At 40.1% G+C, this 16,253-nt stretch overlaps 1 protein-coding gene across 1 annotated transcript in view; it reads left to right on the top strand.

Moving 5' to 3' along the window:
- The window catches only part of TEX11 (testis expressed 11), a 29,506-nt gene that overhangs the window by 9,547 nt on the left and 3,706 nt on the right, over positions 1-16,253 (top strand). Inside the window, exons 10-26 of the mRNA XM_031048196.2 lie at positions 638-733; positions 2,198-2,279; positions 3,967-4,045; positions 4,527-4,678; positions 5,773-5,858; positions 6,937-7,074; positions 7,534-7,636; positions 8,727-8,851; positions 9,070-9,155; positions 9,779-9,832; positions 10,441-10,481; positions 11,673-11,759; positions 12,296-12,366; positions 12,883-12,999; positions 14,151-14,223; positions 14,632-14,781; positions 15,754-15,862. Of these exons, the coding sequence (XP_030904056.2) occupies positions 638-733; positions 2,198-2,279; positions 3,967-4,045; positions 4,527-4,678; positions 5,773-5,858; positions 6,937-7,074; positions 7,534-7,636; positions 8,727-8,851; positions 9,070-9,155; positions 9,779-9,832; positions 10,441-10,481; positions 11,673-11,759; positions 12,296-12,366; positions 12,883-12,999; positions 14,151-14,223; positions 14,632-14,781; positions 15,754-15,862 (1,649 nt within the window). The remainder of the gene's footprint in view (positions 1-637; positions 734-2,197; positions 2,280-3,966; positions 4,046-4,526; positions 4,679-5,772; positions 5,859-6,936; positions 7,075-7,533; positions 7,637-8,726; positions 8,852-9,069; positions 9,156-9,778; positions 9,833-10,440; positions 10,482-11,672; positions 11,760-12,295; positions 12,367-12,882; positions 13,000-14,150; positions 14,224-14,631; positions 14,782-15,753; positions 15,863-16,253) is intronic.

The raw sequence follows: 16,253 nt of genomic DNA on the forward strand, positions 1-16,253 counted from the left end.
GTGATGGGTGCCTTTAAATCACATTTGAATCTACTTTTTTCACAGTAATTGAACTGTAGAGAGTAAGGCTGAAGTAGAGCCTGAACAGCCATCTCTTCCTCCCTTTCCCTTCTTCTTTCAAGGCATCATCAGTTACATCAGTGTCATTTCTGATAGATGTTTGTCTGCCACATTCATAAGCCTTATTACTCCTTTTACTTCCCACAGTGGATATGGAGAAGATTTTAATCTCTTCCTCTTTATATAAATCACTTATTTGAAGGCAGTTATCACATATGTCTTTGTGATGGTGGTGTTTGTTTGTTAGTTTTCGTCTCAGTGAAGTTTGTGCATCTTGTTCCTCCAGTTTCTTCTTTCACTCTGTTTTTCCTGACCTCTGATTTTCCCTGCTACCCTTCTGTTCCCCTCTGAACTCTTCATGTTCTGTGTGAGTTGCAGTGGTGAAGATTGGATGCACTTCAGAACTGAGCAATCACCTGATATGTCTGATACCAGACAGGCATTCTTTTGACTCAGAGAACTTTTATTTTTCATGATGTTATGTTTTAGGTTTTGTATCCATCTGTATGTTCATGCATGGCTATATTTTTTTTTCTCTTCACATGGCATTTAAACTTCCAGTTTGTTTTCTTTCCAGGCTAAAGTGCTGCGGTTGTTGGCTACAGCCTATTTCGAGTGGGATTGCAATCTGTATCTTGACGAGGCACTGAAAGCTGTGAGCTTGGCAAATCAGGTAGTGATGTGTTGCTGTATTTATAGTGTGTAATAGTTGAAACTCAAGCATTTATCAACACAATAATATGGACGACATGCATGATGTGTTGTCCTTGACATCAGATGGACGTGTGTTTGCTTTGTGTTTGGTTTTCATACTCATAAGGATGTTTTGGAGCTCCCAGCATTTTAATAGAGAAATACTTCCTTGCATGTAGATGTAGAGCTGTCTTGATGCCTCATGTTAATAGTGAGGTCCTTTGTCAATGATATGACTAAAATTTGTCTGGCTTATTATAACCCAAAGCAAGGGTTTTGAACTCTGCTACATTTTGAGTCCTCGTCTTATCTATACAAATGTTTAAGTGCCAGACAGTGTTCAGTTTTGAAAGCTGTGTAGCCATGCAATACATCAGTCTTATTTTAAACAACTCAGTTAGCTATTGCACCTTACTAACATGACTGTGTTTCTTCTGGAACCTGACAAATGAGCTGTGTAAACATACCAGCTACCCTGAAGTTCATATATATCTAAGCATTCCCTGCAGTGAGGTTTCTTGCTCTTGAACAGGTTCTGTTTCCTATATAAAGACTTGAATTAATTTTATGCTTCTATCTCCTCAGATTAGAGTAATTTAAATTTGAAGGCTTTGTACTTGTCTTTGGCCATTTTACAATTTCCACAATCTCTTTCCTGCAAAACAAGTTTAAAGTACAAAATCCCGTTGTTTAAATGAAAGCTCAAATTCAATTTTCTACATGCTGTTAAAACTTCCACAGAGATGATGATGCATGTGCTCATGAGATCGGGGTAAAAGACAATGTATGTAATCATTCAAGTAATGCTACTGTAGTACTTGAGCCCTCTGCAGGTTTTACCGTATTTACTTTTGCAAAACCTTGTGAGGTGGCAGCGTTTTTATAATAATTTTTGCTAATGCGTGATTTTGTATGAGGGTATGGAAAACTAGGAGAAAATTTTTATTCTAGAGTCTGAAATGTGCAGTGTTTCAAGGAGAACTGCAGCATACAGGCTTCATTATATCCATTTGTGCCCAGTGTTCTTTCCTAAATTCTGTATTATTATAAGCTACTTTGAATCCTGCTTATATTAATTCCAGACTAATCCAGCCAATTCACACATAGAAAAGCAGGAAATGTTTCTGTCATTTAGTATTGTTCAACTTCTATTTAAAAGCACTGGAAATGGGCAACAGCAAAATGGGAATCACGTATCAATTGCTTTCGTTGTCCTTATAGTCTTTTAACAGTATAACAATAAATAATACAGATGCACGTTGCATTTAGGAAGAAAATATTGACAGTTGCTGGCCTATTGTTTCCGTTATTAAACCAGAAAAAGGATACAGTGAAGTTTCTGTGATTTCCTGATACTTGTGTGGATTAGGAATGTGCTGTACTCTCATGGGATCTGTATTCTACAACCAGCTGTCCAAGTAATGTGTTGTTTATCATTGTGCAGGAGGATTTGCATCCAGCAGGGCTCTTCTTGAAAATTAAAATCCTTCTTAAAAGTGGAGCATCAGATGGAGATATCAGCTCAGGTATCCTGGCTCTGTATTGGCTTCATATGAAGGTTGTATTGTGACAGGGCCAAGAAATAGCTCGAGCTGTAAATAGAAAAGACAAAAAATAAATCCCTTTTGGGTGTGTTTTAGAGGAATCTTCATTAGCTAAATATTGCTCTGGCTTTGGAGTGTGAGACCTAGTAGTCAGAGTTCACAGAGGTATTATCCAGGTGCTAATGTAAGTTTGAATTAAGCATTGTTTTATTATTGTTGGGATTTAAACTGATCTGCTGGAAATAGGGAAGAGGGAAGACTCTGAAGCCTCTTAGAATGAAGACAGTGAAAATAGAGCAATGTAAAAGCATGGCTTATTTTAGACATAGGCCACAGGTTACTCAGGAAGGGTGAAGGTGGATTGTTTCTCATACAATCACAGAAGAAAGGCTTGTGAAGCACTGCTATGTTGTGTGTGTGAGTTTGCAGATTTTGGCCAAGAGACATGAAGTGCTCAGCAGTGTGTTGTTATAAACCCATGTTACCAGTTTAATTTACCTAGGGCAAATAAGCTCTTTTCTCCTTATCCCTCAAACTTGCCATCTGAAGAGAACTGATTTTTCCATAGGCATGAGAGAAGAAAGTTTTTTGGGGGACTTTACTATAGAAAGGAGAAATTTATTTCCATAAGTAACAAACTCTTAAGGAAGAGAGGCTCTGTATGGTTGGAAAGCATCAGATGTGTAATGAATCCTATGAGAAATAAAAGTAGGATGAGATGAAGAGTTTCATGCAGAGAGTGGAATGGTTTGGATGATGCCAGACCAGCAGGAATGTGAATTCCATTTCACATTGCTCCTTGGGGATTTCAGCCAGCTTTCCAGTGGACAGCTGTTCAAAACGTAACCACTGCAATAGTTGGCTTCTATTGTGCCATTTGAATTGTGAAGCCACGGTGCTATTACAGCACGTTCACCTTATGTTAGTACCACTAAGATTCAGTCAGTTTTGAAGCTCGTTCACTAATGAGCTGTTGTGTGGCTGGCAGGAGGGTGTCGGCCCATGTGCTGCAGCTTCTCTGTCTCCTGTGAAGGCTCCTGGCAAGTTTTAGGCATTTGACTAAAACCTTGTATTGTGCATTTGTACACAGGTGCCTTAGAAATGCTTCCATTAACAAAAGGTCTTACAGTCATGTCCTATGTGTTCCTTCTCTGATCTCATCCAAGCTACAAATGTCTAAATCTTGTTATTAACCATCCAGCACAGTCTAGCAATTTTTAAGCTGTATCTGAGTGGTCTAAAACTGATACCTGCTTATCACCACCAGTCAATTTGACAGCTGATGCTAAAGGCATTAGGCTTAAGTATTTCCTGTTGCAGTGTGAGCACTGACCTCAGTCTTAAGTGGTTCCTGCTGGATAAGGATGAGTCATTTTGATGGAAAGCAGCTTGAGGCAAAAGTCTGTGATACTAATGCCTCTGCTGTTCCTGCTCAAAGAGACACAGGGACAGAATTCCTGGGCTCTCAGTCTGTCACCTTTCTGTAGCACTACAAGAACTGTACAGTTAAAGGAAAATCAAAGCACTATAGACATGTTTTAATCTTCCTTTGGTTCTGGAACTGTTAAGTTGGGGGTTTTATTCCAAAGAAGTTGTAAGAGGTAAGTGGTAAATTGAGCAGGTAAGTGTCCAGGTTGATAAGTAATCTCTACTGCTCTGTTCTGTCTAGCTGTTGCAGAAATCTTGCACCATGAGATGTCTTTAGACCTTTGTCTGAATACTGCCAAACTGCTGCTGGAGCATAGAAGGTATGAGAGCATCACTAAGTGGGGTGAACACAATATTTGGGCTTCATGATGTTCTTTTATAAGCAAAGAACATCTGTTATACATTGATGCTTTTTTAAAATAAAACCTCACAGAAGGAGTCCTAGAATAACTGGAAAACAGTGTAAGGGTGAGCAAGTTCTTGCAAAACAACTTGAGGCTGACATTTCATGCTGTTGAATGCTCCATCATGATTGCTTATGGATATGCTTCCATATTGCAGTAAATTCTTACTCATTGTGAGGAGTAAACTCTCGTGAATACTGTGAAACAAGCATGTGCTGATATGAAGTCAGAACTAAATAGATGAACTGCAGTAAATTCACACCTTATCTCAGTCTGTCTGTGATTGCCAGTAGTGTTAATCAGAAACACGCTGTATGGCATGAATATGTTACTCTTTAGAATGGAAAATTAACAGCTCTTCTTGTGCAGCCTCTTAAAACTGCATCTGTGTGAATAGGGAATCAGTTGGTTTTGACTTTCTGAAGTCTGTTTCTGAACGATTTGAATCTTCACCTAACCATGGAAGAATTGCCCTGCTTCACATCGAGTTCCTGTTGCAGAGTAAGAGAGAGCTGCTTGCTAAGCAGAAGGTTGAAGAAATTATTACAGGTCTGTATCCATCTTTTGCTGCTGTTTACTGAAAGCTGGATTTAGTTGACTGAAGTCTTGAATTCTGATTTTCACTTCTATTTTGGCTTATTCTCATCTTTCTATTTGTGTCTGTTTTCCCTTATGTTTCTTCTGTATAGCAATTCTCCACTTCCATCATGAATGACAGTCATGGTAAAGCTCAGTCTTAAATTCACTTGTTCCTTCTTAGTGTGGACTGTATGTGGCTGATACATGTGGGATTAGAAATATTTAGCAGAGTTCTGTGTAATGTTAATACTTTGTCCCATCAGCCCAATGTATTTCTGTCAGTATTAAACCATGTTGCATATCCTTCTTTAAGCACGTAAATAACAGTCTCCTTTTCAGAACTCTTGCACCTGTAACACTGTAATATTTTTTGACTGTCAGATCTGCTGGAAATCAGACGATATTTTATATAACAGCCAGGGAGGTGCAAGAGCTACATTTGCACTGTTCAAGCATGAGAACAGTTTTCTCTTACCCACTGTATTGGTGTGGGTTTGGTTTTTCTTTGTTCATTTGTGGCTTTGTTTTGGTTTATTTGTTCCTTTGATTTTCCCCCGGCAGCAGCACTGGGTCTTGGCTGAACTATTGCTGGGTTGGTGTTTCTTTATTGTATCATAGAATCAGAGAATCCCAGTCTGGTTTGTGTTGAAGGGACCTTAAAGCTCATCCAGTTCCAACCCCTGCCATGAGCAGGGACACCTTCCATTGGACCAGGCTGGTCCAAGCCCCTGTGTCCAACCTGGCCTTGAACACTGCCAGGGATGGGGCAGCCACAGCTTCTCTGGGCACCCTGTGCCAGTGCCTCAGCACCCTCCCAGGGAAGAGCTTCTGCCTAAGAGCTCATCTCAGTCTCCCCTGTTCTGGCAGGTTAAAGCCATTCCCCTTGGCCTGTCCCTACATGCCCTTGTCCAAAGCTCCTCTCCAGGTTTCTTGCATGCCCACTTGGAAGACTGTTATAAGGTTGTTGTAGGCCATGGGACAGTCTTTCTCAGAGAGTTCTTAGTTGCTTCTCAGTGTGCTTCTTAAAAGTTCTTGTAAAGTGATGATTTGCAGTATCTTTTCAGGTTATTATACTGGGAAACAGCTTCTGCCTGAAGCCTTGGACCGGCTGCACATCATCTTGTGGGATGTGGCTGCCAAACATTATGAGGTTTGGGACCAAACAATAACGTTATTTGTATGACTGAAAATGAAGGTCTGCTTTTTTTGACCTCTTTGATATGTCTGGTTTTGGTTGGAGTATGAACTGTTACTAAGAATCCTGTTCCAGTTGGCACTAGTTTTATTTTCAGCCAGCTGGGTGGTGTTTTCCATTACAACATCAAGTTTCAGGTAGCCTCATCTTTAGGTTTGTACCTGGGAACAGTTATGACCAGAACTGATCAGCCAAGGAACCTGTGCAGTCCAACATTCTTGTTCTGCCCTGGGAATGGTACAAAAACCTGAAAATGTTCTTTACGTTGAGCTGTTTGGTTTGCAATTCTTACTCTCTGGTGGTCGGTTGCTTCTTTAAGGAGTGTGAACTGTTACCATTTGTACATTGATTTTCTTTTCAGCTTCTGTAAAGTAGTTTTGGATGCTTACACTGTATCTTAGTTCATGTACATTCTTCCTGTGAGTGCATATAAGTTCAGCTATTCAAAAGCAAATACCTTCTTATTCCTTCAGTATCTGGGGGAGATGAGCTCATGTTCTACTCTTGTATTTCTGTCATATACTTGTTTTTTGAATATAAGATGAAAGGTGCCATTTCATTACCTCTCCTCTGTGTAGTCATGAAGGAATTTTGCTGATGACACAGCTTCCTTCCTCCTTTTAAACTAAACTCTCTGTCCAAACTGGAACTATAGTTGGGGGTACCATGTTCAGCAGAGTATCATCAAAGTTCTCAATCTAAATGGGATAAGCATTTCGTCTTTTTCTCCTAGTTTCAGTTGCCTTGTATTGTGAACAGAGAGGGCTTTTGAAATAATAGTTCTATTTTGTATTTAGTCCTAATAATGTCTTTTCTGGGTCAGATGGATGACCCATTCATTCCAGTGTCCTGTCTTTGAGAACGGACATAGAATAAGGGAAGAGTGGGAAGAGGTAAAGGGGCAGTTCTACAGTGAATGTTACCTGTAGATCACTTTTCTAGGAGAAAGCTTGCACTGCAATGTATTTGATTATCCTAATTTGGACAGTTTAATCACCCCAGTAAGGGTATTTGTTTGGCTATAATTCTCCAGGCAAAAAGCTATTCTGAAGCTCTTCACTGGTACAATTATTCTGCTAGTTTCTACACCCCTGGGCAGATAGATCAGAACTTGGCTAAACTGCAGAGGAACATGGCTTCTTGCTATCTTCACCTGAAACAAGTTGACAAGGTACATATGTATGTATAGATACTGATTTATTTGTGTTGGGTTTATTTTTGTAGTTGTGTCATTGGGACTTAATCTTAGAATCACAGAATATTTTGGGTGGGAAGGGAGCTTCGAAGCTCATCCACTCCAACCCCTGCAATGAGCAGGAACATCTCCAACTAGACTAGGTTGCTCAGAACCACATCCAGCCTGGCCTGCAATTTCTCCAGGGATGGGGCATCCACCACCTCTCTGGGCAACCTGTGCCATTGTTTTACCACCCTCACTCTACAAAGTTTCTTCCTCACGTCCAGCGTCCATCTCCCTCTTTTAGTTTAAACCCAGCAGCCCTTGTCCTGCCACAGCAAGCCCTGCTGAAAAGTCCCTTTGTTTGTCTTTTTAGCTCTGTTCTATTGCAAATTATATTACTGATTTCTAAGTGCCATTGTACTGATTTCCTTTAATCTCTTCTGTGAATAGGCTAAAGAGGCAGTTAAAGAAGCAAAGAGATGTGATCCAAACAGCATCTTTACTAAATTCATTGTCTATAAAATTGCAGTGATGGAGAAAGATGCTAATAAAGGTAGAACTTGGAAAATAAGGAGTTCACTACAAGGAACAGAAGTCCTGCATAGATTAGAAAATACCAAGCAGATTTGAACTGTTCATCTTGAACAAAACACCATAGAGGGTAGCTAGAAGGGTATTTAGAGTCACGTAAACTGTCAGGCTGTAGATTTCAACTGACAGTGGGATTCTTTGTACACACAATATATAATATGTGGAGTCCATTGCCATTACTTATACTGTCTGGATTGAGCCTCTGGCTGGGAAGCTTCTAACCTTTTCATGGGCAGAAGCTATAGCAGCATCCCAGGTTGTAGACTTACTGGCTTTAATATTCTTACGTGTGCATATACAACATTAAAAAAAAAAAGGATGCTGAGCTAAAGGAACCTTAAAAGAACTATTATTGCTGCTCTTAGTTTCTCTGGACAAGTAGAGCCTGAAGTTACCAGAAAATACATGAATTATTGAGATGAATTCCAGCATGACATATCTCTGTAGACTTTCTTCTTGATATTGAGTTCTGCTACTCCATATTTTAATGAGAATCTTAGCTGAAGTAGTGTAAATTAAGAGCTACAGTCTATACTTGCTTAGAACACAGAGTAATGTGGAGAGCTTATTTTCTGATGAACTCTGCCAATTAATTCTTCTCTATACATTTTTTTAATGACAGCTTAATTTGTTTGCATACTATAGAGTGGGAACCACAGTACAGTGTGAACATAAAAGCAGCAGCACACTTGCTATAAGCCAAGATGTGGGAGCTTGGACTCATGCCCAGACAATGTATTAGAGAAAGTCTTCTGTCTTTGGTGACAGTTATTTAGCAGAACAAAATGAAGGATGTGAGCTAGTTTAATTTGTATGGCATCCTCGTTTCCTTAGATTAGGAGCTTGAAAAGCCTTTTGGCACCTCTCTAGGAAGAAACACGTAATTGTGGGGAAGTGCTGCTGTGGTCAGGTTTTCTTGTCTTGGTTTTTCATATTAAAAACATTACAGCCTTTCAGAAGTTGTTGCTAACGCCTCATTAAAACAGTGGAACTTTGCACCTTTCAGTTGCTTCTACAAAAAGACATTTAAATGTTTCCTATGTATATTTCAGCTGTGGAAGCAGTTATTGAAATGGGGAAGCTAGCAGAAAAGTCATCTCAACATGAAGACAAGCTGAGAGGGGAGGAAAATACAGGCACTAAACTCCTGAATTTAGCTGTCCAGATTGCTTTAGAGGTAGATAACATTGTCTTTGCTTTATTGCTATAAGTAGGACAGCTCTAACCTGGCCTACTTTTAGTATTTCGATGTATTTCATGCATTTTGAAGTATTTCATGCTTCCAAGGTGCTCAAATGTGTTGCGTGATGCAAAGTAGAAATGGGGGGATTGGGGTTTTTTGGTAGTAACTGAGGTAATGCAGTTTATCCAAAGCATGTTTCAATTTCTTTTCAGAATGAACAGCAAGTTGTGGCTATCAAAGCTTTGGAGTATTTGGCTGAACATTTACAGGACCGCCAACAATTATTTACAGCTTTAAAGTGAGAATTGAATGTATTTAGAAGCAAAGATATTTTTTTCTACTTTCTTTTCAAAAAGACAGTATTATATTGAGGAAGGTGGTGAACAGTAGATGAAAGATTAATTATCAGTCTTTTTGGTGCTGCAGATGTATCTGAAGCCTGAACTTTGATATCTACCAGTGTTCCAAGTCCTTCTCAATCAAGCAAATAGCATTAGTTGCTCTGAATTTTAGGATTACCTTTTGAACAGATGAGCAACAGCAACTCTAATGAGATTCCAATGATATATTTGGTGAAAATACCAGTTTGTATCATCTAATGGAGCAGTACCTTACTGAAATATTCCATCATGTTTAGAACAACAAATACTGTGGCAGATGTATTTATTCCCATATTTGCTTAAAACCTGTGTTAAAGTACATTTATTTACTTACTGTTCCATGAGTTAATAAAGTGATTTATAAAATAAGGCAACAGGGTGAGAAGCAGTATAATATTCTCAGTTTGACACTTTGAATTCTTCTGTGAGTTTCATGGGCTGATAGCATATGGAAGACAAATGGGATCCTTTCTGGAAAATTAGCACACTGTTGGAAAAAAAAGTCTTGTTTCTTCATTGCTTGTTTTCCTCATATTTTTAGATATTTGGTTCGTCTTACGTTGTCAAAGCTCATAGCAGAAAATGAAGAGAAAAGGTGAGTCCATTTGCAAAATCATTTTCTGATGGTGGATATGTTGTACAGATGACGTAATATTTTCTTGCTGGGCTTATTTTCTTGCAGAATAAGTGGAAGATCAGTTTTTGTGCTAGTAAAAAGTCCACCCAGATGACTTCCCAACTTTTATTAATGTGCAAGAATGTCAGGAGCATTTGATGGCGAGGGTGGCCTAAGGCACTTTGACACTGGGATGTGGTATCTTTCTGAAGTTCTGAGTGAGAACTTTAGAGCAGGACCTCCCTTGCTGAGGAGCAGCCACTTTGCAAATGGTGCATTAGCTTAGGAGAACCATACTGCAGCGTTTTGACTGTTAAGGAAACAGTGCAGTGACAGTGGGGTTTGAAGTTTAGCCTGCAGCTCCAACCACTGAGAGAATCTCCTACAACAACCTTCACTGCTGCGGATCGGTCCTTCAGTACTCTTGCATCTTCAAATGGCGAAAGTTTCTAATGCTGAAGGTGTTTGTCAGGGGAACGATTGTTATATCCATAGTTATGGAGATGTATTCCAACGTAAATAATGTGTTCTGTTGTAAGAAACTTAATGGAATAATTTCTAAAACTAATTTTTTTCCTCCATCCTAGAGATGAAGATATCAACTCGATGCTGACTTACTTGACCTTGGGTACACTTTTGTTCTCTGCACGTTTTGTGTAGTTCTTCCCTCTGTGAGCATTTTCTTATATGATTAGGTCCACACCAACCAAGTGTTTACACTCCCTGTTTCAGTCCAGGTTCCCAACTGTGAAATCAGTGGAAATTCAGACTGGTTTTCAGATTCACAGTGCTGTGAAGTGGGATCTCAGTGTTGGAGGTTTTTGCTGTGGAAAGCTTGCAGGCTGGTGCTGGGAAGACTTTAGAAAAGCCTGTACTTGGGAGCTTCTGTCAGGCAAAGGGACAGTTTCTTCCAGGCAGTTTCCCTTTAATCCTTCATAAGGCCACGCAGGCAAACAACAGATACTTAGGTGCAAGCCACAGCCTGGTTGTCCTCAAGTGACAGGCTGTTACTCTGAGTGCACTGTCAGGGACAAGGTTAGTATCTCTAGCAGCAGGGCTACCACAAAAGGAAGTTTGGTTTTGTAAACTGAATTGATGGGGTAACTTTCTATGACATTAATTGACAGTGGTGCCTTTGCTGTTCCTACTGTTCAAAAGGGACCATTTTTTAAATTAAGGTAATGGGTTGGGTTTGGTTTTTTTGTTGCCCTGGAAAGTCTAGAAACCTGCAAACTGTGGAATGGTGGGAGAGGCTTAGTCCAAATGGGTTCCCTCTTTAAAATTGTGTGGCCTATTAAAAAAGAATTGTCTGTTTGCAAGGTACAGGAGTTTTGCAGAGGCTTTTCCTCCATTACAAGAAAGACTTACTTTCCCTAAATCTTTTCTGATCTTTGGACAAGAAAGTCAATGTAGGAGCTTTTGATACACTTGCCATTCCTTCTGCAACTAGGAGAGTATGAATGAATTCCAGGTTCCTTGCAGAAAGGCCTCAAACCTGTTATTCAATTTAAAACCCCTCAACTTTTTGTGTAATTAAGTAAAACTCCCCTGCATTATGCTTCAGTGTCAGTAAACTTTGAAAAGGCAGAACTTGTTGGCAGCCTTATCTATCTTACCTAAAATGCTGTTTGCGGAACCTTTCGATGTATTTATATCCTCTCTGGTCAAGCATGTTAGATGTAAGCTGTAAGAATAACTCTTGCCCAGGATTTACGTGAGAGTTTTGGAAACTTCTGTTTTGTAGTACAGTTATTAGGCTTGGAAATGTTTTTCTTTTGCTCAGAAGGTGTTACTGATCTATTGAACACATTTTTTGCAGCTCACAAGAGACTTGCTGAGCCTTTCACAGATGAAAAATTTACAGGGGACATGAAGGTCCTTGAAGCTCACTGGTTTAGGAAAATTGGTAGGTTGGCACTCACAAAACCTAAACTGAATCCCGTCCACCTCTATTCAGCCAGACCTTGAGGAAGAAAGAAGTGTTTAAGGATGTAGTAGATTTATAAAACTTGTTGCCTGCCTTAGCTAGTCTGAAAGTTCTGCTGCATTTCCTGTTTTCTGAAACTGTCTGGTACAGCTCATGTTTTAAGTTAGTTCTCAAGATGAAGACTCACACATGATCTGTTTGACTGATGGGAGAGCTGATACGTTATTTCCTTCACTACAGGAATTGTACCTGTCCATGATACAACTCTGAAGAGTTCGCCGTTTTTCTCTCAGCCTTTCACTACCAAGACTGTTACAGAAGTAAACTAAAATCAGGCAAACAGAAAGAATAATGGTTTTCTTCAGTGTCTAAAAAACCATGCTGCTAAGAGCAATAAAAGCCCCCTTACTGCCTATTGAATCGTAGAATGAGCTGCCTGTAACTGGGGATTAGATGGGCATACCTGTAATGCTAAAGATTTGTACTCTAGCCTCCATCTTATATGTCTTTCCTAGCTTGGAACTTGGCTGTACAGCTTAAGGGCTGCCCTGGAAAGATGAGGGATTTTTCCCTACTGTCATTCAAGGTACGTACTCTTGCTGATCGTATCTCTGATTGAGGAATAGTCACCTGCCCGGTTCTGTTGGAATTTACATTTATGTATCGAGTATCTCCTTGGCTCTGAAGGCGGAGTGCTTTGGCACAAAGAATGTGACTTGTTGTTATACTTCACATTCTGTTGCTTAAAAATGTCATAAGAAATTTGGACTTCAGTGAGAACTTTCTAAAATAAATGGATTCCGATCCTTCAAAACTGTATCATTAATACATACCTATTAAATGCTCGAGCCCTAATCTCTAGACAGAATTTGTACCAACACTGTCAGTTTTGTATGTGTTTGTAGAGACGGGACTCCAACACTGCTTCATGCTTTACATCTACTCTTCTTTTGTAGTTGTACAAGTAAAATTGCAGTATGATTATATAGTTACGACTAGTTACTGAAAGTGTCATAGAGGAGACTCAGCAATTATCTGTCCATGACAAAATTGCTTTATATGGGCTCAATTCTCATTATCTTTCACTGTTTTTTGGTGTCAGTTGTCCAAGTTTTGTCCTTCAGAAAAAGCTGTTCTAGTTGCCCAAAAGACATGCCTATTAGTGGCAGCTGCAGCTGATCTGGAAATGGGGAACCAACCAATACCACGTTCTGAACAGGTAGGGCAGTGCTCAGGTAACTGCTGCTGTAGGTACCAGGGAGCATTTTTTGTCTTTTGAGTTTGAAGTCAGATTTTTTTTACTCGTAACAGGATATTGAGAATCACAGAATAGTTTGGATTGAAAAGGACCTTAAGATCATCCAGTTCCAACCCCCCTGCCATGGGCAGGAATGCCTTCACCCTAGACCATGTCACCCAAGGCTATGTCCAACCTGGCCTTGAACACTGCCAGGGATGGGGCATTTACCACTTCTTTGGGCACCCTGTGCCAGTGCCTCAGAACCCTCACAGGGGGAAACTTTTTCCTTATATCTAACCTTGACTTCCCCTGTTTCAGTTTAAATCCACCACCCCTTGTCCTGTTGCTACAGTCCCTGATGAAGAGTCCCTCTCCAGCATCCAAAGGTTAAGAATGTAAGCAGGAGAACCTAGTTCATGAGTATTAATGCACCTCGTGCTTTCCAAACAATCATAAATGTTAGATTTCTGTGAGTTTAAACAGATTTCTATCAACCAAAGGTCATGGCAGTTCCTTCCCTTAAAGGAACTTAAGCCTACCTTAAAATGTTTTGGAAGGAGTCTGCTGCTGAGCATTGGTTGGTCAGGCAGATAATTACTGCATCTTTAGGATTATGCCATTGCTGAAAGTAGTTACCAGTCTGGTTGTGATAAGGCTCACAATTATGTTTGTTTTTTTAAGCATGCATCCTTTTTTGGGGTGCTGCACTTACTGTGGTAGGATGAAGGATGATGTAAGTGGTTATGACAGAAGCATGGAAGTCTGCTGTACAGTGATTGTGGTAGAAACTGATTTTGTGGGGTGAAATGCACAGCAATTTGTGTTGTGGGATTTAGGGGTTTGTCACTCTCAGTAGCACTGTTTTATGCTTTGGGAGGTAAACGAAATGATCTTTCATAGGAACCCAGATGGTTCTTTCTGGACCAATGGAATGCTTGGTGTAAAGAGGCTTTGTCTGAGTTGTGGAGGCCTTTGAAAAAAGAAAAGTAGCTCGTGTAGATGATGTTCTAATTAGACTGGTTCTTAATTTATTTTATAGCTGGGTATAAAGATCCTTCCTGCTGTGACATGTACATTCCTTTCTCTTTTAAAGCTATGACAAAAATAACTTCTTCAATTTTGTGAAATAGGTGGAGCTTTTGAGTCAGGCTCTTCAGCACCTCCAGGCATGCAAGGAGATCTGGAAAATTCTGAAGCTAACAGGTAAGCTACAACGTGTGCATGTTCAGCCCATGCAACTCTTAAACTTAGTCACTGAATCAATGAAAAGTACAGGGCATAGGGAATTGCTGTCTCAGCTGAAGGGTGTTGAAGCAGATGATAAAAGGGTTTCCTGCTGGCTGTTACCTTGTCTGGAGTAGTTGCATGAATTTAGCTACTTACAGACAAGCCACATGTTTTTACTGAGGGGGAGGCGTAGTGGTGGGCTTTTGTTTTGGACATCTGAGGCTTCCATCCACGCCTGCCTCAGAGTTCCACTTGCTCTGCTGTAAAATCTGAGTACCTTAATGGTTTTCCTGCCTGTCAGAAGCAAAATTTATACCTTGTGGTACACCACGTGCCTTTAAGAAAATTAATCACTGCATTCAGGTCATTCTGTCTCTTCTGTAGGAGATTTTGCTAAAGACCAAACAGACACATTGCTGCTGCTTTATGAATTTGAAGCAAGATCCAAACTGAATGATCCAGAACTCCACAACTTTATGGAGTCAGTTTGGAAGCAACCACAAATAGAGGTCAAGACACTAGAAATTATTGCATGTAAGGGCTGCATTTGTGCTTTCATAGTTCTGTAAGTAATGAACCAACTTTTGTTGCTTGTTCCTCTTCATTTGGGGTGACCAGGGTTACCAGGTATTGTGCAGCATCCAGAAAACGGGTCTAACCATATGTATGTTGTCCTGAAGCAAAGCTGCTTTAGGATCTCAGCAACATCAGGAGATTTGCATTTTGAAAGACTGTATTACATGGATGATGAACCAGAAATTTCTGACACCCTTCCATTTCTGGACCCTGAGACATTTGAGTAGGTTGTGAGTCTGGAAAAGATTATTCAGATAAACTTTTACAAGCTTCAAACTGGCAAAGGCCAGACAATGCCCCTAGCTGATCGATGGCTTAAGTTGGTTTAAGATGTGGACTTTGGATAGATAAACAGTTTCAGCTTACTCTCATCAATATGTAAACAGCACTTTTCTATACTGCACCATACATTCGTCACAAAGTCCTCGTCATGGCTCCTTGAGAATCTACAGTAGGATCGAATGAAGATGAGTAAAATTTAGAAGTACCATGCAAATCTTTGGAGGTGATTCTGTAGGACTGCATGAACACCTACTTCTCTCTTGTCTTGAGAGAGTACACACCTGGGCTTGAAAACACTATACTGGCATCTCACCCCTCCCTGGTTTTTCCAATCAGGTCTTTATATTCAAGGACACAAACAAAACTCTTAGACACCCTCCCCCAGCAATATTTGTGGGTTTCTGAACCAGAAGTAAACAGTAGTGGGAGTACTTATGAAATGCACTGTGCTACTGCCTTACAGTCCTCACTGATGATCTGCACAGTAAGAAAGTAGTAGACTGGTCACTATCTTGTGACCAGCCTAGGCATTCAACACACCTCTTTGCAGTTGTTTATCACAAGCAGGCATCATGCTGTACTTTAGTGACCAGTGAGATTAAAGTCTGGCTCCAGTAATTTTCTTCTCAATTTCCTTTTGGTTTTAAGCATTAGCAATTGAATCTCCAGCTTGCTATCCTGAACTGTGTAAGAAAGCTCTCAAGAGTGCATTAAACCTTCACAGAAAGCAGACTGTCATTGATGTTGAGAAATTCAGGTGAGTGTTACCATGCAGCTTTGCCATGACCCTGTGACTGGAGATGCTGGCAGGGAATAAGGCCTACCATGTGGAAAAAGTGGGGTTTAGGTTATGTGCAAGGTTCCACTTCTTGCTGGCCAACCAATGTACCTCTCGGTTGTGACTGTCTAATAGATGTGGTAACTGGGAGGTGCTTCCTGGGCATATTTTTTGAGACAGTTTTATTTCCCATAAATTAATCTATTGAGGAAGGAAAGTGAAAATTGTATCCAGAGGAGGTCTCTGGCTGTTTCTTGTGAGGAATGTCTTAATTTCAAATGGTACCCTGGTAGTAGTGAACTAGGTATTTCAAAGACAATGAAGAGATGATTGACAAGAGAAATGAAGTGCTGAGAAGAAAGCCAAGAGT

The sequence above is a fragment of the Melopsittacus undulatus genome, chromosome 6 (assembly GCF_012275295.1).
Source record: "Melopsittacus undulatus isolate bMelUnd1 chromosome 6, bMelUnd1.mat.Z, whole genome shotgun sequence".
In the NCBI taxonomy this organism is placed as follows: domain Eukaryota; kingdom Metazoa; phylum Chordata; class Aves; order Psittaciformes; family Psittaculidae; genus Melopsittacus; species Melopsittacus undulatus.